General features: G+C 45.4%; 1 protein-coding gene across 1 annotated transcript in view; it reads right to left on the reverse strand.

Moving 5' to 3' along the window:
* Positions 1-25,692, reverse strand: part of LOC138668730 (transmembrane protein 132D-like) — a 1,836,494-nt gene that overhangs the window by 330,038 nt on the left and 1,480,764 nt on the right. Inside the window, exon 5 of the mRNA XM_069756046.1 lies at positions 21,314-21,457. Within this exon, the coding sequence (XP_069612147.1) occupies positions 21,314-21,457 (144 nt within the window). The remainder of the gene's footprint in view (positions 1-21,313; positions 21,458-25,692) is intronic.

Raw genomic sequence — 25,692 nt, forward strand, 5'->3', positions numbered from 1 at the left:
TCTGGCTACCCAAAATGTAGATGATCTAACCTTCATTAAAATGAACCACAACTGGATTTCAAAATCTTTTGCCCCACCCTGCCCGGCTGACACCTAGCTTTCCTATGAAAAGGTCTTGCCTGTGGACTATTCTGAATGACTTTTCCAATCTCGTAATTTTCTTCACCTGATTGTCCAGCATACGACATGTTTCCACCTCACGAAATGGCCAAACTCCCCACACGGGGCCGTGCTATCGCCACTTTGCGCTTGGACCCTTGAGAGTGCTGTTTGTCTGAAGAGGTGGGTGTGGCCGCTTTTGGTCGACGGCACTGCCACTGGGTCCCTCATAGTACAATAAAGTGTCTCTGGCGGTGGTGGTGCGCACCCAACGTCAGACACACCGTTGTAATATGAGGGGCCCTGTGCCTGTACCGCCGGCCACAAGACAGTTCCCCCCCCCAGCTCAAACAGTGCTCTACCACTAGCAAAATTATCTCTCACAGCTTCACCAATGTGTAGTCTAGGCGCTGACATCCTTCAATGCCTGGCACTGACAATACCATTGTTTTGACATTTTTGTTATGTTAGGCCTTCGAAGCCTGTCTGCGGTCCCTTCTTTCTACAACTACTACACTGACCAGGCCACTGCTGGCCGTGTTACCCTGGAACCAATTTAAAAGTGCCTACAGTCAGCCCAATTTTGTTATGTTAGGCCTTCGAAGACTGTCTGCCGTCACTCCTTCCACTAGACTTCCACTGACCATACACTGCTGCCCATGTACCCCTGGAACCAATTTAAAAGTGCCTACAGCCAGCCCAATTTTGTTATGTTAGGCCTTCGAAGCCTGTCTGCGGTCACTCCTTCCACTAGACTTCCACTGACCAGACCACTGCTGCCCGTGTACCCCTGCAACCAATTTAAAAGTGCCTACAGCCAGCCCAAGTTTGTTATGTTAGGCCTTCGAAGCCTGTCTGCGGTCACTCCTTCCACTAGACTTCCACTGACCAGACCACTGCTGCCCGTGTACCCCTGGAACCAATTTAAAAGTGCCTACAGCCAGCCCAAGTTTGTTATGTTAGGCCTTCGAAGCCTGTCTGCGGTCACTCCTTCCACTAGACTTCCACAGACCAGACCACTGCTGCCCGTGTACCCCTGGAACCAATTTAAAAGTGCCTACAGCCAGCCCAAGTTTGTTATGTTAGGCCTTGGAAGCCTGTCTGCGGTCACTCCTTCCACTAGACTTCCACTGACCAGACCACTGCTGCCCGTGTACCCCTGGAACCAATTTAAAAGTGCCTACAGCCAGCCCAAGTTTGTTATGTTAGGCCTTGGAAGCCTGTCTGCGGTCACTCCTTCCACTAGACTTCCACAGACCAGACCACTGCTGCCCGTGTACCCCTGGAACCAATTTAAAAGTGCCTACAGCCAGCCCAAGTTTGTTATGTTAGGCCTTGGAAGCCTGTCTGCGGTCACTCCTTCCACTAGACTTCCACTGACCAGACCACTGCTGCCCGTGTACCCCTGGAACCAATTTAAAAGTGCCTACAGCCAGCCCAAGTTTGTTATGTTAGGCCTTCGAAGCCTGTCTGCGGTCACTCCTTCCACTAGACTTCCACAGACCAGACCACTGCTGCCCATGTACCCCTGGAACCAATTTAAAAGTGCCTACAGCCAGCCCAAGTTTGTTATGTTAGGCCTTCGAAGCCTGTCTGCGGTCACTCCTTCCACTAGACTTCCACAGACCAGACCACTGCTGCCCGTGTACCCCTGGAACCAATTTAAAAGTGCCTACAGCCAGCCCAAGTTTGTTATGTTAGGCCTTGGAAGCCTGTCTGCGGTCACTCCTTCCACTAGACTTCCACTGACCAGACCACTGCTGCCCGTGTACCCCTGGAACCAATTTAAAAGTGCCTACAGCCAGCCCAAGTTTGTTATGTTAGGCCTTGGAAGCCTGTCTGCGGTCACTCCTTCCACTAGACTTCCACTGACCATACACTGCTGCCCATGTACCCCTGGAACAAATTTAAAAGTGCCTACAGCCAGCCCAAGTTTGTTATGTTAGGCCTTCGAAGCCTGTCTGCGTCCCGTTCTTTCAACTACAACTACACTGACCAGGCCACTGATGGCCGTGTTCCCCTGGAACCAATTTTAACTTGCCTACAGCCAGCCCTATGTTATTATGTTAGGCCTTCGAAGCCTGTCTGCGTCCCGTTCTTTCAACTACAACTACACTGACCAGGCCACTGATGGCCGTGTTCCCCTGGAACCAATTTTAACTTGCCTACAGCCAGCCCAATGTTAGGCCTTTGATGCCTGTCTGCCGTCACTCCTTCCACTAGGCCTCCACTGACCTGTCTATTGCTGCCCGTGTACCCCTTGAACCAACATCATTAAATATAAAAAAAATTAATTTGATTATAAAAAATAAGATCGTGTTGAGATCTCAAATGCAGACATTTTAACAATCAAAACAAACACACAACAAATATCTGGAACTGTACTACAAAGGTCCAACAGCTACAATTTCTTTCTCCTGCAAGAAGTTAACTGAAAGTTTTTGGGAGTTGTTAACACAGATATGGCATCCACCGAGTGTTGTCCTGTCGCGTCTCCTTTAAATTATTTCCAATAAGATGTTAAACTATTAATTTAATAAAATCAATAATTAAAAAAATAATTGAGTAAGTCAAAAGCACATTGCAAATAAACATTAATTACAAATCAAGAAGCATGGCGCGTCCGAGGGTGAGTAGATACCGAATAAGAATATAATCACCCTCGGACGCGCAATGCTTATTTACAACAGCCTTCCTTCCTAAGAATCAGCCCTTCCGTGGTGTAGAGAGAGGTTGTGTTACACTCCAAGGTGTTCCCCAGGTTGCCTTTCCTGAGCTTCGATCTTCCGGCTCTCGTTTAGTAGCTGTTGGAAACTACGCTGCATTAGGCCTACTAATTGTGTATGGGTGAAACAGTGGCGCATCTGCGGTCCCTCCTTCCACTAGGCCTCCACTGACCTGTCTACTGCGGCCCGTGTACCCCTTGAACCAACCTAATAAAATATTTAAAAAATTAATTTGATTATAAAAAATAAGATCGTGTTGAGATCTCAAATGCAGACATTTTAACAATCAAAACAAACACACAACAAATATCTGGAACTGTACTACAAAGGTCCAACAGCTACAATTTCTTTCTCCTGCAAGAAGTTAACTGAAAGTTTTTTGGAGTTGTTAACACAGATATGGCATCCACCGAGTGTTGTCCTGTCGCGTCTCCTTTAAATTATTTCCAATAAGATGTTAAACTATTAATTTAATAAAATCAATAATTAAAAAAATAATTGAGTAAGTCAAAAGCACATTGCAAATAAACATTAATTACAAATCAAGAAGCATGGCGCGTCCGAGGGTGAGTAGATACTGAATAAGAATATAATCACCCTCGGACGCGCAATGCTTATTTACAACAGCCTTCCTTCCTAAGAATCAGCCCTTTCGTGGTGTAGAGAGAGGTTGTGTTACACTCCAAGGTGTTCCCCGGGTTGCCTTTCATGAGCTTCGATCTTCCGGCTCTCGTTTAGTAGTTGGTGGAAACTACGCTGCATTAGGCCTACAAATTTGGTATGGGGTGTAGAGACAGGTTGTGTTACACTCCAAGGTTTTCACCAGGTTGCCTTTCCTGAGCTTCGATCTTCATGCTCTCGTTTAGTAGTTGTAGAAAAGTACGCTGAATTAGGCCTACAAAATGGGTATGGGGTGGAGAGAGATGGTGTGTTACACTCCAAGGTGTTCCCCAGGTTGCCTTTCCTGAGCTTCGATCTTCCGGCTCTCGTTTAGTAGCTGTTGGAAACTACGCTGCATTAGGCCTACTAATTGTGTATGGGTGAAACAGTGGCGCATCTGCGGTCCCTCCTTCCACTAGGCCTCCACTGACCTGTCTACTGCGGCCTGTGTACCCCTTGAACCAACCTAATAAAATATTTAAAAAATTAATTTGATTATAAAAAATAAGATCGTGTTGAGATCTCAAATGCAGACATTTTAACAATCAAAACAAACACACAACAAATATCTGGAACTGTACTACAAAGGTCCAACAGCTACAATTTCTTTCTCCTGCAAGAAGTTAACTGAAAGTTTTTTGGAGTTGTTAACACAGATATGGCATCCACCGAGTGTTGTCCTGTCGCGTCTCCTTTAAATTATTTCCAATAAGATGTTAAACTATTAATTTAATAAAATCAATAATTAAAAAAATAATTGAGTAAGTCAAAAGCACATTGCAAATAAACATTAATTACAAATCAAGAAGCATGGCGCGTCCGAGGGTGAGTAGATACCGAATAAGAATATAATCACCCTCGGACGCGCAATGCTTATTTACAACAGCCTTCCTTCCTAAGAATCAGCCCTTTCGTGGTGTAGAGAGAGGTTGTGTTACACTCCAAGGTGTTCCCCGGGTTGCCTTTCATGAGCTTCGATCTTCCGGCTCTCGTTTAGTAGTTGGTGGAAACTACGCTGCATTAGGCCTACAAATTTGGTATGGGGTGTAGAGACAGGTTGTGTTACACTCCAAGGTTTTCACCAGGTTGCCTTTCCTGAGCTTCGATCTTCATGCTCTTGTTTAGTAGTTGTAGAAAAGTACGCTGCATTAGGCCTACAAAATGGGTATGGGGTGGAGAGAGATGGTGTGTTACACTCCAAGGTGTTCCCCAGGTTGCCTTTCCTGAGCTTCGATCTTCATGCTCTCGTTTAGTAGGTGTCGGAAAGTAGGCTGCATTAGGCCTAAAAAATGTGGAATGGGGTGGAGAGAGATGGTGTGTTACACTCCAAGGTGTTCCCCAGGTTTCCTTGCCATTGCTTCGGTCTTCCGACTCTCGTTTAGTAGTTGTAGAAAAGTACACTGCATTAGGCCTAAAAAATGGGTATGGGGTGGAGAGAGATGGTGTGTTACACTCCAAGGTGTTCCCCAGGTTGCCTTTCCTGAGCTTCGATCTTCATGCTCTCGTTTAGTAGGTGTCGGAAAGTAGGCTGCATTAGGCCTACAAATTGGGTATGGGGTGGAGAGAGATGGTGTGTTACACTCCAAGGTGTTCCCCAGGTTGCCTTTCCTGAGCTTCGATCTTCATGCTCTCGTTTAGTAGGTGTCGGAAAGTAGGCTGCATTAGGCCTACAAATTGGGTATGGGGTGGAGAGAGATGGTGTGTTACACTCCAAGGTGTTCCCCAGGTTTCCTTGCCATTGCTTCGGTCTTCCGACTCTCGTTTAGTAGTTGTAGAAAAGTACACAGCATTAGGCCTACAAAATGGTTATGGGGTGGAGAGAGATGGTGTGTTACACTCCAAGGTGTTCCCCAGGTTGCCTTTCCTGAGCTTCGATCTTCATGCTCTCGTTTAGTAGGTGTCGGAAAGTAGGCTGCATTAGGCCTAAAAAATGGGGAATGGGGTGGAGAGAGATGGTGTGTCACACTCCAAGGTGTTCCCCAGGTTTCCTTGCCATTGCTTCGGTCTTCCGACTCTCGTTTAGTAGTGGTAGAAAAGTACACTGCATTAGGCCTAAAAAATGGGTATGGGGTGGAGAGAGATGGTGTGTTACACTCCAAGGTGTTCCCCAGGTTGCCTTTCCTGAACTTCGATCTTCATGCTCTCGTTTAGTAGGTGTCGGAAAGTAGGCTGCATTAGGCCTACAAATTGGGTATGGGGTGGAGAGAGATGGTGTGTTACACTCCAAGGTGTTCCCCAGGTTTCCTTGCCATTGCTTCGGTCTTCCGACTCTCGTTTAGTAGTTGTAGAAAAGTACACAGCATTAGGCCTACAAAATGGGTATGGGGTGGAGAAAGATGGTGTGTTACACTCCAAGGTGTTCCCCAGGTTGCCTTTCCTGAGCTTCTATCTTCAGGCTCTCATTAAATTGTGGTTAAATGGAACAACTGCATTTGGCGTACTAGTTGGTTTGGGGCCTACTATCGGTGTCTGCCACTCCTTGCTGTTCTCCTGGTTTCCTGTCCTGAAATTCCATTTTCAGCCTCTCGTTAAGTAGTTGTTAATGTTAGACTGCATTTGGCCTACTAGTTGGGTTGGGGCCTACTATCGGTGTCTGCCACTCCTTGCTGTTCTCCTCCACTGAACAAAGCTGTGCCGCCTGTTTACTACGGTTGCCAATTTTGAACTGCATTTCGACTACTTACTGATTTGGCCCTACTCTCTGTGTCAGCCTCTCATTCCAGTTGTCCTCCACTGCAATGCCCCCTGGTTATTCCTGTGTTACCAATTTTGAACTGCATTTAGCCCACTTTCTTCTTTGGGCCTATATCTGTGTTTCCACTTCATCGTGCCCATTGCCCAGCCAGTGATAGATGAGTCTGCTGGTACATTGACCCATAACGCAACATTCCCCGTGCACGCTACACAACAACATTGTGACCCTGCTGAAAGTCAGGTTGCTCTTCCCGCATACCATACCACCTTACACGGGGACAAAGAGGAAGGTGCAGATGAAAGTGCAGGTTCCTTCATCAGGTGGGGGGAGGAATACTAGTTGGCGACGTCACTGGCACAGGGCCTCTCATAGTACGCAAAAGTGTTGCTGCCGGTGGGAGGCGCCCCCGCCGTGCAAACACACCGCTGTACTTTGAGGGGCCCTGTGCCAGTGCCAATGCCAACGAGTGGGCCCCCCCTGCTTGCTCAGGTTCACAGCACTTGCAAAGTTGAAATACTTACCTCTCCCTGCTCCACTGCCGTGACGTGGTCCAGATTTCCTGGGCCCACTAATTACTTGAACCAGCCCTACCCCCCACAACTTTAGCCAAATGACCCCCAATTTCAAATGCCTTCCAATTATTATAAGGTAAATTACGCTTGACAAGCTTCATTAAGAAGAATGGATGGTTTTGACATTAAAATGGGCACTCTAGGTGTTTTCCTGGCCCCCACTCACTGCCGACTATGCTGCCCCATTGACTTGCATTGGGTTTCGTGTTTCGGTCGATCCCGACTTTACGTCATAATCGGCCGATTTCACTCGACCCGACTTTGGACATAGTCGGGTTTCGCAAAACCCGGCTAGACTCTAAAAAGGTCAAGGTCGCTCAACTCTACCCAACACCACCTTCGGTGTGCAGGGACAGTGGAAGCTACATTTTTTTTTTTCCCCCTCAGCGCTGTAGCTCATTGGGCTGCCCTAGAAGTCTCCCTGATAGCTGCATTGCTGTGTGTACGCCGCTGTGCAAACCAACTGCTTTTTTCAAAGCACAAATCCTCTTGTTCCTTCCTTTCTGCACAGCTATCTTTTTTGTTTGTACACACTTTTTATTTAATTTGTGCATCAGTCCACTCCTTATTGCTGCCTGCCATACCTGGCTGAGATTACTGCAGGGAGATAGTAATTGAAGGACACTCCCTGTTTTTTTTTTTTTTTTTGTGGAGATTAAGATTGACATTTCTGCTAGAGTGCCATCCCTGTCTGTGTCATCTCTCACTCAGTGGGCCATAGAAAGCCTATTTATTTTTTTGCTTGATTTGGGTTATAAAATCTACCTGAAAAAATCACTACATCAATCAGTGGGAGAAAAATATTGGCCTCAGGGCTTGTGTGCCAGTCCTTACTCCTGTGTGCGTCATCTCTCACTCAGTGGGCCATAGAAAGGCCATTTTTTTTTTTTTGCTTTATTTGGGTTCTAAATTCTACCTGAAAAAAATCAATAAATCAATCAGTGGGAGATTAATATTGGCCTTTGGGCTTGTGTGCCAGTCCTAAGCGTGCCATCTCTCTCTCTCAGATAGTGGGCCATAGAAAGCCTATTTATTTATTTTTTTTTTTATTGGGTTTAAAAATTTTCCCTGGAAAAAAAAAAAAATGGGAGATTAATATTGGCCTCTGGGCTTGTGTGCCAGTCCTGAGCGTGCCATCTCTCTCACAAATAGTGGGCCATAGAAAGCCTATTTATTTATTTTTTTTTTGGTTTTATAAATTCTCCCTTAAAAAAAAAAGGGAGATTAATATTGGCCTTTGGGCTTGTGTGCCAGTCCTAAGCGTGCCATCTCTCTCTGTCTCTCAGATAGTGGGCCATAGAAAGCCTATTTATTATTTGTTTTATTGGGTTTATAAATTTTCCCTGGAACAAAAAAAAAAAGTGGGAGATAAATATTGGCCTCTGGGCTTGTGTGCCACTCCTGACTCCTGTGTGCGTCATCTCTCACTCAGTGGGCCATAGAAAGCCTTTTTTTGTTTTATTTGTTTTCTAAATTCTCCCTGAAAAAATCATTTTATTTTATTTGGTTTCTAAATTCTTCCTGAAAAAATCATTTTATTCTATTTTTTTTTTCCTAAAGTCTCCCTGAAAAAAAAAAAAACAAAAAACAAATCAGTGGGAGATTAATATTGCCCTTTCTGCTTGTGTGCCAGTCTTGACTCCTGGGTGTGCCATCTCTCTCTCTCTCTCCAATTGTGGGCCATAGAAAGCCTATTATTTCTTTTAGCTTGATTTGGGTTCCAAAATCTACCTGAAAAAATCACTACATCAATCAGTGGGAGATAAATATTGGCCTCTGGGCTTGTGTGCCACTCCTGACTCCTGTGTGCGTCATCTCTCACTCAGTGGGCCATAGAAAGCCTTTTTTTGTTTTATTTGTTTTCTAAATTCTCCCTGAAAAAATCATTTTATTTTTTTTGGTTTCTAAATTCTTCCTGAAAAAATCATTTTATTCTATTTTTTTTTTCCTAAAGTCTCCCTGAAAAAAAAAAAAAAAATCAAATCAGTGGGAGATTAATATTTACATTTGTGCTTCAGTGACAATCCTGCGTGTGTGGCATCTCTCTCATTTGTTGCCACCAACAACAGAGTGTGTAACATTGTGCCTGATTTTCGTTGTGGTCTCACTCACCTGTAAAGGGGTAGCTAAATCATACTGAAGTTATAGCTCACCGTGTAATTTGTGTGACAGCAACAAATACCGTTAGTTTGTTTACGTTTTTAAAACAATGAGGAAGTATGGTGGAAGAGGTCGTGGCCGGGGGCGTTCATTGTCAGCTGGTAATGAGGGTAGTGGTAGTGGTGGAGCATCAGCTGGTCGTGGGAAAAAAAATATTGCAAATAAGTCTGGAGCTGTGGAGCCAGGTTCGTCGTCTGGCTACACAAGGCCTCGAACGCTCCCTTTTCTGGGAGAAGGAAAACCGCTTTTAAAGCCGGAGCAGCAAGAGCAAGTTTTGGCTTATCTTGCTGACTCAGCCTCTAGCTCTTTTGCCTCCTCTCGTGAAACTGGTAAATGTCAAAGCAGCGCGTCGTTAGTGGATGTTCACGGTCAGGGACAAGTCGCTTCCTTGTCCTCTTCAGCAAAAACAACAACAGAGAAGAATGCAGCAGGCGACACAACGGGTTACTCCATGGAGCTCTTTACACATACCGTCCCTGGCTTAGAAAGTGAAGCAGTTAACAGTCCATGCCCATTACAAGTTGAATCTGACATGGAGTGCACTGATGCACAGCCACAGCCAGACTACTATGCTGGTCCTTTGACTCAGACCACAACATTGCCCTCGCAGGGTGCTGATCAAGAATCAGACCCTGATGAGACTATGTTGCCCCATCACGAACGCTATACCACCGACCGACACGGTGACACAGACGAAGTTGCACACGAGCTACAAGAAGAGGTAATAGATGACCCAGTTCTTGACCCCGATTGGCAGCCATTGGGGGAACAGGGTGCAGGCGGCAGCAGTTCTGAAGCGGAGGAGGAGGGGCCGCAGCAGGCATCAACATCGCAACAGGTTCCATCTGCCGGGCCCGTATCTTGTCCAAAACGCGTGGCAAAGCTAAAACCTGTTGGAGGACAGCGTGGCCATCCGGTTAAAGCTCAGTCTGCAATGCCTGAAAAGGTATCCGATGCTAGAAAGAGTGCAGTCTGGCATTTTTTTAAACAACATCCAATTGATCAGCGCAAAGTCATCTGTCAAAAATGTTCAACTACCTTAAGCAGAGGACAGAATCTGAAAAGTCTCAATACAAGTTGCATGCATAGACATTTAACCACCATGCATTTGCAAGCCTGGACTAACTACAGTATCTGTGCAGGTTTCTTTGCCAGGCCAAAGCCGTCAGGGTCAGGGAATCACCAGTTTCGTAGTAGGAAACACTGCATCTAGGGCACCGGTGGCAACAATACCATCTCCCACCGTCTCTCAGTCTGCCATGTCCACCGGCACCCCCGCTAGTTCCACGATCTCCAGCTCTCCAGTCCAGCTCACCCTACATGAGACTATGGTTAGAAAAAGGAAGTACTTAGCCTCGCATCCGCGTACACAGGGTTTGAACGCACACATAGCTAGACTAATCTCGTTAGAGATGATGCCCTACCGGTTAGTTGAAAGCGAAGCTTTCAAAGCCCTGATGGACTACGCTGTACCACGCTACGAGCTACCCAGTCGACACTTTTTTTCCAGAAAAGCCATCCCAGCCCTCCACCAGCATGTTAAAGAGCGCATCGTCCATGCACTCAGGCAATCTGTGAGCACAAAGGTGCACCTGAAAACAGATGCATGGACCAGTAGGCATGGCCAGGGACGTTACGTGTCCATCACGGCACACTGGGTAAATGTGGTGGATGCAGGGTCCACAGGGGACAGCAAGTTTGGGACAGTTCTGCCTAGCCCACGGTCTAGGAAACAATTGGCTGTAGCCGTTCGCACCCCCTCCTCCTCCTCTTCGTCCTCCTGCAGAAGCGAGAGCTCGTCCACAGACCGCAGTCGCACAACCACTCCATCCGCAGCTGCCACTGTTGCACACCAGGTCTCCCATTATGGGGCAGCTACTGGCAAACGTCAGCAGGCTGTATTGGCTATGAAGTGTTTGGGCGACAACAGACACACCGCGGAAGTTCTGTCCGAGTTCTTGCAGAAAGAAACGCAGTCGTGGCTGGGCACTGTAGATCTTGAGGCAGGCAAGGTAGTGAGTGATAACGGAAGGAATTTCATGGCTGCCATCTCCCTTTCCCAACTGAAACACATTCCTTGCCTGGCTCACACCTTAAACCTGGTGGTGCAGTGCTTCCTGAAAAGTTATCCGGGGTTATCCGACCTGCTCCTCAAAGTGCGTGGACTTTGCTCACATATCCGCCGTTCGCCCGTACACTCCAGCCGTATGCAGACCTATCAGCGTTCTTTGAACCTTCCCCAGCATCGCCTAATCATAGACGTTGCAACAAGGTGGAACTCAACACTGCACATGCTTCAGAGACTGTGTGAACAGAGGCGGGCTGTTATGTTTTTGTGGGAGGATACACATACACGGGCAGGCAGTAGGATGGCAGACATGGAGTTGTCAGGTGTGCAGTGGTCGAAGATTCAAGACATGTGTCAAGTCCTTCAGTGTTTTGAGGAATGCACACGGCTGGTTAGTGCAGACAACGCCATAATAAGCATGAGCATCCCCCTAATGCGTCTGCTGATGCAAAGTTTGACGCACATAAAGGATCAGGCGTCTGCAGCTGAGGAAGAGGAAAGCCTTGATGACAGTCAGCCATTGTCTGGCCAGGGCAGTGTACAGGACGAGGTAGCGGGCGAAGAGGAGGAGGAGGACGAGGAGGATGATGGGGATGATTATATTTTTAATGAGGAAGCTTTTCCGGGGCCACTGGAAATTGGTGGCGCGGCAAGGCCGGGTTCTGGTTTTTTGAGGGACACAAGTGACGTGGATTTGCCTGAAACTGCCCCTCAACCAAGCACAACCGCAGATTTGAGAACTGGAACTTTGGCCCACATGGCGGATTATGCCTTACGTATCCTCAAAAGGGACACACGCATAACTAAAATGATGAATGATGACGATTACTGGTTGGCCTGCCTCCTTGATCCTCGCTATAAAGGCAAATTGCAAAATATAATGCCACATGAGAACTTGGAACTAATATTAGCAACCAAACAATCAACTCTTGTTGACCGTTTGCTTCTGGCATTCCCTGCACACAGCGCCCGTGATCGTTCTCACATGAGCTGCAGGGGCCAGCAGACCAGAGGAGTTAGAGGGGCAGAAATCAGAAGTGGCGTTGGCCAGAGGGGTTTTCTGACCAGGTTGTGGAGTGATTTTGCTATGACCGCAGACAGGACAGGTACTGCAGCATCAATTCAAAGTGACAGGAGACAACATTTGTCCAGTATGGTTACAAACTATTTTTCATCCCTTATCGATGTTCTCCCTCAACCGTCATTCCCATTTGATTACTGGGCATCAAAATTAGACACCTGGCCAGAATTGGCAGAATATGCATTGCAGGAGCTTGCTTGCCCGGCAGCTAGTGTCCTATCAGAAAGAGTATTCAGTGCTGCAGGTTCAATACTAACAGAAAAAAGGACTCGTCTGGCTACCCAAAATGTAGATGATCTAACCTTCATTAAAATGAACCACAACTGGATTTCGAAATCTTTTGCCCCACCTTGCCCGGCTAACACCTAGCTTTCCTATGAAAAGGTCTTGCCTGTGGACTATTCTGAATGCCTTTTCCAATCTCGTAATTTTCTGCACCTGATTGTCCAGCATACGACATGTTTACACCTCACTAAATGGCCAAACTCCCCACACGGGGCCGTGGTATCGACACTTGGCGACAGCACCCGTGAGAGTGCAGTTTGTCTGAAGAGGTGGGTGAGCCCGCTTTTGGTCGACGGCACTGCCACTGGGTCCCTCCTAGTACAATAAAGTGTCTCTGGCGGTGGTGGTGCGCACCCAACGTCAGACACACCGTTGTAATATGAGGGGCCCTGGGCCTGTACCGCCGGCCACAAGACAGTTTTCCTCCACCCCAGCTCAAACAGTGCTCTACCACTTGCAAAATTATCTCACAGCTCCACCAATGTTTAGTCTATGCGCTGACATCCTTCAATGCCTGCCACTGACAATACCATTGTATTGACATTTTTGTTAAGTTAGGCCTTCGATGCCTGTCTGTGGTCACTCCTTCCACTAGGCCTCCACTGACCAGACCACTGCTGCCCGTGTACCCCTGGAACCAATTTAAAATTGCCTACAGCCATGTGTTATTATTTTAGGCCTTCGATGCCTGTCTGCGGTGACTCCTTCCACTAGGCCTCCACTGACCACACCACTGCTGCCCGTGTACCCCTGGAACCAATTTAAAATTGCCTACAGCCATGTGTTATTATTTTAGGCCTTCGATGCCTGTCTGCGGTCACTCCTTCCACTAGGCCTCCACTGACCACACCACTGCTGCCCGTGTACCCCTGGAACCAATTTAAAATTGCCTACAGCCATGTGTTATTATTTTAGGCCTTCGATGCCTGTCTGCGGTGACTCCTTCCACTAGGCCTCCACTGACCACACCACTGCTGCCCGTGTACCCCTGGAACCAATTTAAAATTGCCTACAGCCATGTGTTATTATTTTAGGCCTTCGATGCCTGTCTGCGGTCACTCCTTCCACTAGGCCTCCACTGACCACACCACTGCTGCCCGTGTACCCCTGTAACCAATTTAAAATTGCCTACAGCCATGTGTTATTATTTTAGGCCTTCGATGCCTGTCTGCGGTGACTCCTTCCACTAGGCCTCCACTGACCACACCACTGCTGCCCGTGTACCCCTGGAACCAATTTAAAATTGCCTACAGCCATGTGTTATTATTTTAGGCCTTCGATGCCTGTCTGCGGTTACTCCTTCCACTAGGCCTCCACTGACCACACCACTGCTGCCCGTGTACCCCTGTAACCAATTTAAAATTGCCTACAGCCATGTGTTATTATTTTAGGCCTTCGATGCCTGTCTGCGGTGACTCCTTCCACTAGGCCTCCACTGACCACACCACTGCTGCCCGTGTACCCCTGGAACCAATTTAAAATTGCCTACAGCCATGTGTTATTATTTTAGGCCTTCGATGCCTGTCTGCGGTTACTCCTTCCACTAGGCCTCCACTGACCACACCACTGCTGCCCGTGTACCCCTGTAACCAATTTAAAATTGCCTACAGCCATGTGTTATTATTTTAGGCCTTCGATGCCTGTCTGCGGTGACTCCTTCCACTAGGCCTCCACTGACCACACCACTGCTGCCCGTGTACCCCTGGAACCAATTTAAAATTGCCTACAGCCATGTGTTATTATTTTAGGCCTTCGATGCCTGTCTGCGGTCACTCCTTCCACTAGGCCTCCACTGACCACACCACTGCTGCCCGTGTACCCCTGTAACCAATTTAAAATTGCCTACAGCCATGTGTTATTATTTTAGGCCTTCGATGCCTGTCTGTGGTCACTCCTTCCACTAGGCCTCCACTGACCACACCACTGCTGCCCGTGTACCCCTGGAACCAATTTAAAATTGCCTACAGCCATGTGTTATTATTTTAGGCCTTCGATGCCTGTCTGCGGTCACTCCTTCCACTAGGCCTCCACTGACCACACCACTGCTGCCCGTGTACCCCTGTAACCAATTTAAAATTGCCTACAGCCATGTGTTATTATTTTAGGCCTTCGATGCCTGTCTGCGGTCACTCCTTCCAGTAGGCCTCCACTGACCACACCACTGCTGCCCGTGTACCCCTGGAACCAACATCAGAAAATATAAAAATAAGTATTTTGCTTATAAAAAAGAAAATACTGGAGAGATATCAAATGCAGACATTTTAACATTAAAAACAAACACATACAACAAAAATCTGGTACAGTACTAAAAATGGCCACCAGCTACAATAACTTTCTCCTGCAAGTAGTTAACTGAAAGGTTTTTTCAATTTTAAACACAGATATGGCATCCACCGAGTGTTGTCCTGTCGCGTCTTCTTTATATTATTGCCAAGAAGATGCAAAACAATGAAAATAATAAAATCATTATTTACCAAAAAAATAGAGTAAGTCAAAACCACATTGCAAATAAACATTCATTACAAATAAAGAAGCAGGGCGCGTCCGAGGGTGAGTATATACCTAATAAGAATATAATCACCCTCGGACGCGCCCTGCTTCTTTCCGACAGCCTTCCTTCCTAAGAATCAGCCCTTCCGTGGTATAGAGAGAGGGTTTGTTACACTCCAAGGTGTTCCCCAGGTTGCCTTTCCTGAGCTTCGATCTTCCGGCTCTCGTTTAGTAGTTGTTGGAAACTACGCTGCATTGGGCCTACAAATTGGGTATGGGGTGTAGAGAGATGGTGTGTTCCACTCCAAGGTGTTCCCCAGGTTGCCTTTCCTGAGCTTCGATCTTCCGGCTCTCGTTTAGTAGTTGTTGGAAACTACGCTGCATTAGGCCTACAAATTGGGTATGGGGTGTAGAGAGATGGTGTGTTCCACTGTAGAGAGATGGTGTGTTCCACTCCAAGGTGTTCCCCAGCTTTCCTCTCCATTGCTTCGATCTTCCGGCTCTCGTTTAGTAGTTGTTGGAAACTACGCTGCATTAGGCCTACAAATTGGGTATGGGGTGTAGAGAGATGGTGTGTTACACTCCAAGGTGTTCCCCAGGTTTCCTCTCCATTGCTTCGATCTTCCGGCTCTCGTTTAGTAGTTGTTGGAAACTACGCTGCATTAGGCCTACAAATTGGGTATGGGGTGTAGAGAGATGGTGTGTTACACTCCAAGGTGTTCCCCAGGTTTCCTCTCCATTGCTTCGATCTTCCGGCTCTCGTTTAGTAGTTGTTGGAAACTACGCTGCATTGGGCCTACAAATTGGGTATGGGGTGTAGAGAGATGGTGTGTTCCACTCCAAGGTGTTCTCCAGGTTGCCTTTCCTGAGCTTCGATCTTCCGGCTCTCGTTTAGTAGTTGTTGGAAACTACGCTGCATTAGGCCTACAAATTGGGTATGGGGTGTAGAGAGATGGTGTGTTCCACTCCAAGGTGTTCTCCAGGTTGCCTTTCCTGAACTTCTATCTTCAGGCTCTCATTAAATTGTGGTTAAACGGAACAACTGCATTTGGCGTACTAGTTGATTTGGGGCCTACTATCGGTGTCTGCCGCTCCTTGCTGTTCTCCTGGTTTCCTGTCCTGAAATTCCGTTTTCAGGCGCTCGTTAAGTAGTTGTTAATGTTAGACTGCATTTGGCCTACTAGTTGGGTTGGGGCCTACTATCGGTGTCTGCCACTCCTTGCTGTTCTCCTCCACTGAACAAAGCTGTGCCGCCTGTTTACTACTGTTGCCAATTTTGAACTGCATTTCGACTACTTACTGATTTGGGCCTACTCTCTGTGTCAGCCTCTCATTCCAGTTGTCCTCCACTGCAATGCCCCCTGATTAGTCCTGTGTTACCAATTTTGAACTGCATTTAGCCCACTTTATTCTTTGGGCCTATATCTGTGTTTCCTCCTCATCCTGCCCATTGCCCAGCCAGTGATAGATGAGTCTGCTGGTACATTGACCCATAACGCAACATTTCCCGTGCACGCTACACTGCAAGATTGTGACCCTGCTGAAAGTCAGGTCCCCCTTCCCGCATACCATACCACCTTACACGGGGACAAACAGGAAGGTGCAGATGAAAGTGCAGGTTCCTTCATCAGGTGGGGGGAGGAATACTAGTTGGCGACGTCACTGGCACAGGGCCTCTCATGGTACGCAAAAGTGTTGCTGCCGGTGGGAGGCGCCCCCGCCGTGCAAACACACCGCTGTACTTTGAGGGGCCCTGTGCCAGTGCCAATGCCAACGAGTGGGCCCCCCCTGCTTGCTCAGGTTCACAGCACTTGCAAAGTTGAAATACTTACCTCTCCCTGCTCCACTGCCGTGACGTGGTCCAGATTTCCTGGGCCCACTAATTACTTGAACCAGCCCTACCCACCACAACTTTAGCCAAATGACCCCCAATTTCAAATGCCTTCCAATTATTATAAGGTAAATTACGCTTGACAAGCTTCATTAAGAAGAATGGATGGTTTTGACATTAAAATGGGCACTCTAGGTGTTTTCCTGGCCCCCACTCACTGCCGACTATGCTGCCCCATTGACTTGCATTGGGTTTCGTGTTTCGGTCGATCCCGACTTTACGTCATAATCGGGCGATTTCACTCGACCCGACTTTTGAGATAGTCGGGTTTCGCGAAACCCGGCTCGACTCTAAAAAGGTCAAGGTCGCTCAACTCTATTTATGAGTCCAATATATCAATTTTTTTTATTTTTTTTTGCGATTTTAAAAAAGTAATTTTACAACTTTTTTCATTTTGTTAATTTTCTTACTTTTTTTTACTTAGTCACACTATGGGAATTTCACAACGAACGGGACCCCACAACATCATCCAACGGCAGAGGGGTTTTGTTCCCTCTGCCTGCTCGCTAAATGCTGACACCCGGCAGCGATCGTGTGGGCGCACAACCAGGATATATCCATTAAGTACCAGGTGACCTGGACATATGGATATGTCTAATTTCTTAAAGTGGCTAATGCTAACATCTGCCTTCTATAACTTCTTACATGCTATACCAGTTCTATAAAACGTACTACTCCAAGACAATCTGGTTACTTCTCAGTATCCACAATTTTAAACATGCTCTAAAAATGCATTTTTGTAAATTGGCTTATCAACTCAACTCACTAATCTACCCACTAATCTCATCCCTGCTCTCCATTTTGTAACATTTCCTCTGAATCTCTTCCCTTCTATCATCTGTTCCTACACCCAAGGGTAATAAATGTAAAAATACATTGACATCTGTTATAGAAGCTCTTTCTACCAAGATGCCTAAATTCTAATCAGGGAAGCAAAAATTCCCCTGGTCAAAATTAGACAAGTGCATTGAGTTCACATATTCTATGATGAAATAAGGCAATAACAAAAACAGAAATTTGATCTATCACTTGACTTCTAGACAGCCTCTACAAAAAAGAAAACCACAGGTTTCAAATTGTCTTCATCCTTTGTTGGTCATTAATTATATGGAATCCATAGCATGCAATGACCACTAAAGATGAGCGGATCTGACGACATTTGAATTAGTCAAACTGCGCTGATTAGAGGTGGAAAATTTTGTTAGACTGAAATGTAATACTACTCGAATTTTACAAATATCTGCCAACCATCTTGCTGAACAGAAGAGTGCCATCAAATGGTTAAAAAGTTAAAGTGAAGAAACCTATTCACCTCACTGCTTGCTCTCCGACCATTCCTGCTGCATCCTGCCTGCTGATCGGTCCTTGTATCACAACTCCGGCCTAGTGTTCATTCTAGGTCGGGGCTTCTGACTGGAATTAGGCTCACAGAGTTCACTGTGCATGATCCATGGCCTACTCATGGGTATAAATCCTGGTCTAGAATGAATATTGGGCTGTGACTTCTGGCTGAAGGCCACAGAGATCATTGAGCAAGTGCAGTGATCTCCCTAGGAGGTCTCCACTTGAGTGTACACTGGGCTGGAGATGCAACATGAAGACTGGACTCCAGGTATGGAGCATTGCGGACAGCTGGAAATGTGAACCTTTTTCTTTCTTTGTAACTTTTTATCACTTCGAGTGCACACCAGGTTGAGACTTCCAGTCACAGGCCCATGCTGTCACTGCACATGTGCATTTTCCTCCGAGGCCTATTCACGGCTGGAAGCCCTGGCCTAGATTGAACACCATGGAAGAGAGGCAACACAGCTGAAAAATGGATAACTGGATAGCAGGCAGGGAGCAGGAGGTGATGCGAGAGAGTTGAATTGGAGGGTTGAATAAAAGAAGTATTTTTATGTTTTACATCTTACAAATTATTATTCTCTGGGACCTTTAGAGATCCCAGAGCATAGTAAGGGACATTACGTTCACAGAGAATAACTTCTCTGTGAATCGAATTTCGTGGAAAAAGCCACGCAAACAGGTGAATTTGAATTTTGTCTGATGCATGATTATGATTGCTGCAGAATGCATCCTTCCAATAGGCCTAGAGTGCATGTCATAAGATCAGTGCGCACATTGTAATGTTACGATATCTCTGCAACCTTATAATATGCATGCACAGAGACATCCCATGCCTAGTCACACACGCTGGGCTGTGACTTCTGACCACAACCAAGCCTTGGATGCCTTTGCACCTGCATACTGTAAGGTCACAGTTATAAGGTAACGTCAGGATGTTCGACATATGGGTAGAGTTGTTCCGGGCCCAGTCATGGCAGGAAGTCCAGTGCTAGTGTGAAGATGCAGTGGGAAAAGGCAATACGAAGATGCACCTAGAACCCTATGGGGAGAACGAGTAGTGCATGTGTCTGAGTAGTTGATTGGCGAGGTATCATTACTTTTTTAACCTTTTGCTATTTCTCTATAGTTCAGCAAAATTTGCCTCACCTATAACTTCTATTTTTCTTAGCCTCTTTGCCTGCTCGTACTTGTGATGAAAACTAAGCAAACGTGTTTAGAAGGTTAAGTAAGGTTAATAGAGTATAAAATAGTTTCTACTGATTGGTATGTACTGTGTGGTACTGTGTTAGCCAGAAATATATATCTGATGTTAAATATTTCTATGTTAAGAAATATAACAAATATGAGTTAGAACTTTATTGTTTTGCTAGAAAACTTTCATTTACATAGTTTCAGAGCACATATGCCACTTAATCCTAAAAGTAAACTTCTAGATAAAGCAATATTGAAAGCAACGTTATCCAGAGGTGTAAGAAATATAATTGTGTTAATAATTAGACTCTAGTACCCTGAAATCCATATGCATTATGACTAATAAATTATGTTATAGCATTGCTGCATGCTATACAACTATAAAAATGCACTTCTATTTAAAATATGTACACATAAAAAGCAATGTTCACCAATGCCATCATACAAGTGGAATTTGCATTTTGGTCATTTTGGAACAAAACCTTTTAATTTAGCAGAAAAGCCTGCAACCGTATGCACCAAAGTGTTTTTAGGAAGAGATTTGCAATTTTATTGTATAGTGCATTGCATTTTCAGAATTTACCAAAATCTCCGCATTAAAAGACATCAACAGACACTCATATACTTTTCTTGTGTTAAAAGGGAGCAAACTGGTCATTAACCTGATTTCCTCAGCTGGGAAAACTGCCTGCAGATCGGAATAAATTTTGATCTGTGCTATTACTTACTGATAGATGCCAGTTTGCAATATTCTACATTAAGACTGTGTTTTCACTTGGTAATGAACACTGCCAGAAACTTGTACTGCGTGTCTACAATAATGTTCCAAAGCAAGTCAGAGTGTTCAGAGCACATAATTTCAGACACTCAGACTATGATAACATAAAGTTATGGTTCTGCGAAGAGCAGTTGAATGGGATCACATGGTAATGATGCAGCTCCTGCACGGATGTCAGTTACCAAAAAGATTCCATCAATACTTCCTTAAAAATCAATCATTTTTTTCACCAGTTACTGCTTCAATTACATATAAACTCCTACAGTATCCAGTACATTGTCACACTGCAATGAACATTGCATCTGTTGAGATAGAATGATCCATACTATACATGGCATGGTGCATGATGATGAAGGCCAAAGAGACTGGGTTTACCCACATACGAGCCACATAAAAATCTGTCTACAGTGGTGTATAGCTTTTATTACAATGAGACCCTATGGAAGTAATACTATATGCCTATAAAGTGTTACACTGGCCACTCGCACACCTTCTGAGCACTGCCCTACTCGCCGTATGTTTTGCTTTGCCCCACCTAGTGCCCCACCAGAGTTACTTTGTGCTTATTGCGAGTCATAGGGGGGCTTGACTGAACTCTGCATGAGTTTGTATGCATGCTGTCCTGCAGAGATCTGCTTCCCCAGCCTATCACCTGCTAGCAGGTGATATATGAAGCAACATCACTCCTCGCCTGAATGTTGGTTCCTATCCTGCTAGCACCCGTTTATGTATTTCTCAGTATTCTGTCTCTCATAAGCAACATGGCCTGTTTACCCGCTCAGTTTGACTTCTACGTCCCTGACTCCAGCTTTATTTTGGAAACCTGTGCTGCCTGCCCTGACTATGGACCATCTGACTAGGCTTTTGAATTGCCTACCTGTACCTGGAGTGGTACCTGGTGTCTACTGGCAGCCCAGCCTATCCTCATCATCAGAGGCCCTAGTGAACAACCGGTAGTCACGTAGTCACGTAAACCTGGCCCGTGGTGCACTGGGTCCTCACCCATACAGTGTTACAAGGCAGAGACTTTCTCCAATGCTATTTGTACAGCACATAACAGAGGATTCGTACATCACAGAGTTTTAAGGATACTTACTCCTAAATCATTATTACATGGATAATGCAAGTATTTACTAAAAATGGCATAGCACGATAGATAACAGGTCCCTTGCAACTGGTTAAAAGAGGAAAAAATGCCACCTTTATAGTAATAGATAAATAGATTAGCGAGCATACATTGAAAAAGTGTGCTGAATACGTAGGCAAATACCTTAAGAACATCTTCATTTGATGATTTGCAATCCACAAGCTCAGATACATCAGTCACGGAGCCACTACTGTCTACAGCAACAGTTTTAACAGGAACTGCTACTGTTTTCCCAGTGAGAATAGCAGTGTTGAGAATCTCAGCTTCCTAAAAAAGAAAGATATTGTTTTATATTTATAATAATAAGCAACAATTATTGGACGATTGTCAACACAGCTTATAGCATTTTACTTTATATCCGCCCAACTTCAGAAGAATTTGCGTAGCTAAAGATGAAAAGTTCTGTGATGAGATTCTAATACTATTCTATTCCTGACTATAAGTCATCCTGCAAAATCAGAAAGAAAGTGTGACAGATTATCCAGCTGATGCAGGAAAAAAAAGTCAATAGAGCAGCTTAATCCAAAGTAAAATATGAGTAATGTGAATTTTAATAAGCTAATACGGTATTTCTGAAAATGCGGCAATATATGGGGTCCCATAGAAAGAAATCACATAGCTCCAGCATTGTAACTCATAGGTGATGTATTTCTTCATGCTTATTCTTCTGCTCAGATTCGATCCAATATACTAAACAGCTAGTGTGTTTGGTTATAGTAATAAGATAAATTTATCTTTGGTTTGCATCGATTACACTTTTATTTGCATAATCAATAAACAATTATATTAATATTATATTATTATTCAATTTCTAACAGATTTTTGGAGAGAGTTGCACATTTGATCAATTTTAGTATTGTGTCAGATATTAAGTTTTAGGCTACTTTCACACATCAGGTTTTTGTCATCATGTCAGTTCCGGCATCGAGCAACAGATCCGGTGTAAGATGTGAAAAACTGATGAAACGGATTAGGTTTTCCGCCAGATCCGGCTAGCAGAATTGGCGAAAAACCAGATCCGTTCCATCAGTTTTGCATCCGTTTCTTCCATTTTTGTATCCTTTTTTTTACAGATCCGGTTTTTAAAAACGCCCCTGGGAGGCTCCCAAATGTGATTTGCCACTGAAAACCTATATATACAGTGTTCCTACTGCCCATCTTGTGACAGGTTGTAGAGGAGCAAGTGTTTTGAGAGTAAGATGGATGTCGTTATTGCCAATATTCTGAAGATCAAAGTGGATTTTACTGTGGAGGCGAATTGCTTGAAAACAATTGTTCTAGAGAAGGAGCGAGAGAGACAGTGCATTATGCATCTGGGCCGACGGCGTTTGTGGATCCACCCCATCACTGCACAGAGAATGACACGTGGGGTGTTTTCTACACTGTACATGGAGCTACAAGGAGACGCAGAGAAATTGTTCTCATATGTGTGGATGAAAGCGGAGAACTTTGATATATTGGTGGACTGAATTGCACATCTCATCCAAAGGAGTGACACATATTGCCGATTCTCCATTTCACGGCGGAGCGTCTGATGGCCACTCTTCGGTAAGCCATTTTTATTGTATCTCCTCCTGTAAAAAACACTTTAATGTTGTTGCTGGTATTTTTTTAGAATAGTTTTTAGTGTTCTTTTTATGAATAATTTTTATTGTATCTCCTACTGTTAAAGCTGACTTAATGTTATTGCTGGTATTTTGTAATAATTTTTGCCTTGCTTTTATTCACAGACTCCTTGCAACTGGAGAATCCCTTTCGTCACTACATTTTCAATTTCGACTGGGAATTTCCACCATATCGGGAATTGTCAAACACATGTGCTTTGCAATGTGGGACTTTTTGCAAGGCGAAGTTATACCACATCCCACAATGGAGAGTTGGTTGGATATAGCCGATAAATTCAAGCAAGTTTGTCAGTTTCCCATTTGCTTGGGTGCAGTGGACGGGAAACATATCTGCATCGTGAAACTGGCTGGATCAGGATCAGAATATTTCAACTATAAAAAATACCTCTCCATTGTGCTGATGGCCATCGCAGACGCAGAATACAAATTTAAAGCGGTGGATATCGGGGCGTATGGCCGCTCCAATGATTCCCAAGTTTCAAAATTGTCTGCTATGAGCCGTCACCTGTATGGAAACTCAAACCTCTGTGCCAGCAATGCTTGTGTTGGGGATGAAGCCTTCCAGCTGTAAACCCTACTACAGTAGTGGATTAACACAAACTAAAAGAATTTTTAATTCCTACCTCACACGAGCACGCAGAATGGTGGAGTGTGCATTTGGGATTTTGAAGTTCTATAGACAGCTATAAACTTGAAGACTGAGACTGTTGGCGAGGTGGTGAAATTATGTGATATGCAAGGAACATATTTCCATTGAAGACCACTCTGAAGAAACCACCTTGGCTGATTATCACAATATTACGTATAGAAGTTCTGTGTCAGTTTCCCGAATGAGGGACAAATTTGCAGAATACTTTATTTCACCTGAAGGAAGAATAGATTTGCAGGATGAGAGAGTTTGAACAATTTGTCTTGGACCTTGTAACCCAAAGTATTTTACCTTTTTTTTACCCAAGTTGTGTACATGTTTGGGTTGTAGAAAAAGTATTTTACCTTCTTTTACCCAAGTTGTGTACCTGATTTGGTTGTACTCAATGTATTTTACCTTCTTTTACCTTTAACCTTATTTTACCCAAGTTGTGTACCTGTTTGGATTACCAAAAGTATTTTACCTTTAACCTTCTATTACCAAAGTTGTGTACCTTTTTGGGTTGTACCCAAAGTATTTAACCTTTAACTACATTATTAAACCTTGTTTTACCCAAATTATGTAACCTTATACCTTATAAATAAAAGACAAATTTTTAAACCAAACAGTTTTATTAAACAACATTTTTAAACAAATATAATTTTTATAAGTTTGCATAGTTCGGAGTAGAGATATTGCTGGAGGGGCTGTCAGATTGGGACACTTTGACATTGGGTGTGTGGAGAGAGGAATTTGGTGATGGTGGTGAAGGATCAGTAGTTAGCGGTGAAGGATCAGTAGGTAGCGGTGAAGGATCAGTAGGTAGCAGTGAAGGGGTGTAGAAAGAAAGAGAATGGGTGGACAGTAGTATTTGGAATTTGGAAGGTTGGAGGGGTGGAGTGGATGGATTGGGAGGCAGAACAGGTGATGGGTGGAGAAGAGGGTTGTGATAGTGTCATGATGGGTGAAGGAGACTGGAGGTAGTGGGCAGGGAGAGGAGGTGCGGAAGATGTTGGTGGGAACTGGTATGAGGCGGGATGTTGGTACGGGTCAGGAAGCTGGGAGGGCGCACGAGCAGGATGCTGGTACGGGTCAGGGGCAGGATGCTGCTATGGGTCAGTGGCAGGATGCTAAGACAGGGCATGGGCAGGATGCTGGGATGGGGCACGGGCAGGATGCTGGGACGGGGCATGGGCAGAATGCTGGGACGGGGCACAGGCAGGATGCTGGGACGGGGCATGGGCAGGATGCTGGGACATGACACAGGCATGATGCTGGGACAGGGCACGGGCATGATGCTGGGATGGGGCAAGGGCAGGATGCTGGGACATGGCACGGGCAGGATGCTGGTAACTGGCAGGGTGCTGGTATGGGGCAGGATGCTGGTATGGGTCAGGGCAGGATGCTGGTGGTGGCTGGAGGGAGGGGACAGTGGCTGGATGTGGGCAGGTGCAGGAGGGGGGTAGATGTGGTGGCTTGGGAGGTAACAAGAGCTAGAGCAGACTGGCACAATTGCATTACTTGCATCTGCTGATCAGGAGATAGCTTATCCATGCACTCGAGTACTGACTGGAAAAAAGTGTGGTTTGGTGATTGACTTGCATCTGAATGCATCCGTTGCAGAAGTGTATGCAACTCAAGAATATTTTTGTTTATCAAATTAAAACCTGCGGCTATTTGCTCCGACAAAAGTTTCAGACAGTTCTGGAAGGATGCATTCAGGTGCAAGAACTCGGGCGCATATCTCTGTACCTGACCCCTCTGGCACTGCCGCCCCGAAGTCACAGGTGTACTAGACGTGGCAGCATCAGAGGGGTGGGGTACAGGAAAAGCTATATGCTCACCAGCAGATTCATGCAACGCAGGCGGCCAGGATGCTCCAGCGCTGGTGGATGGGACCAAGGGATTAGATGTGAAGGAAGGATGGGAAGGGCCGGGACTATTGAAGTGTCCCACGGTGGCGGACTCCTGAGGGATCGCCCCAGAAGGGTTCAACTCTGCCGCAGGCTCCCGAGTGCTGCCGACAGTGCTGTGAAACAAAGAGAAAAAAATATATAATTAATTGGTTATTAAATGGGGTGGGTAATATTTACCTTCTGCTCACCATCGTTGACCTGAGGAATGACAGGGCCCCTGCATAGTTCTACTTGCTCCTGCGTCCTCCAGATCCACTCGGGGCCCGCTTCTTTGTTGAACTCCTTCTTGAAGCGATCCCTGATCGACCGCCACCGCTTGACAATCCTCTCGCC

The sequence above is a fragment of the Ranitomeya imitator genome, chromosome 1, assembly GCF_032444005.1.
Source record: "Ranitomeya imitator isolate aRanImi1 chromosome 1, aRanImi1.pri, whole genome shotgun sequence".
NCBI lineage: Eukaryota > Metazoa > Chordata > Amphibia > Anura > Dendrobatidae > Ranitomeya > Ranitomeya imitator.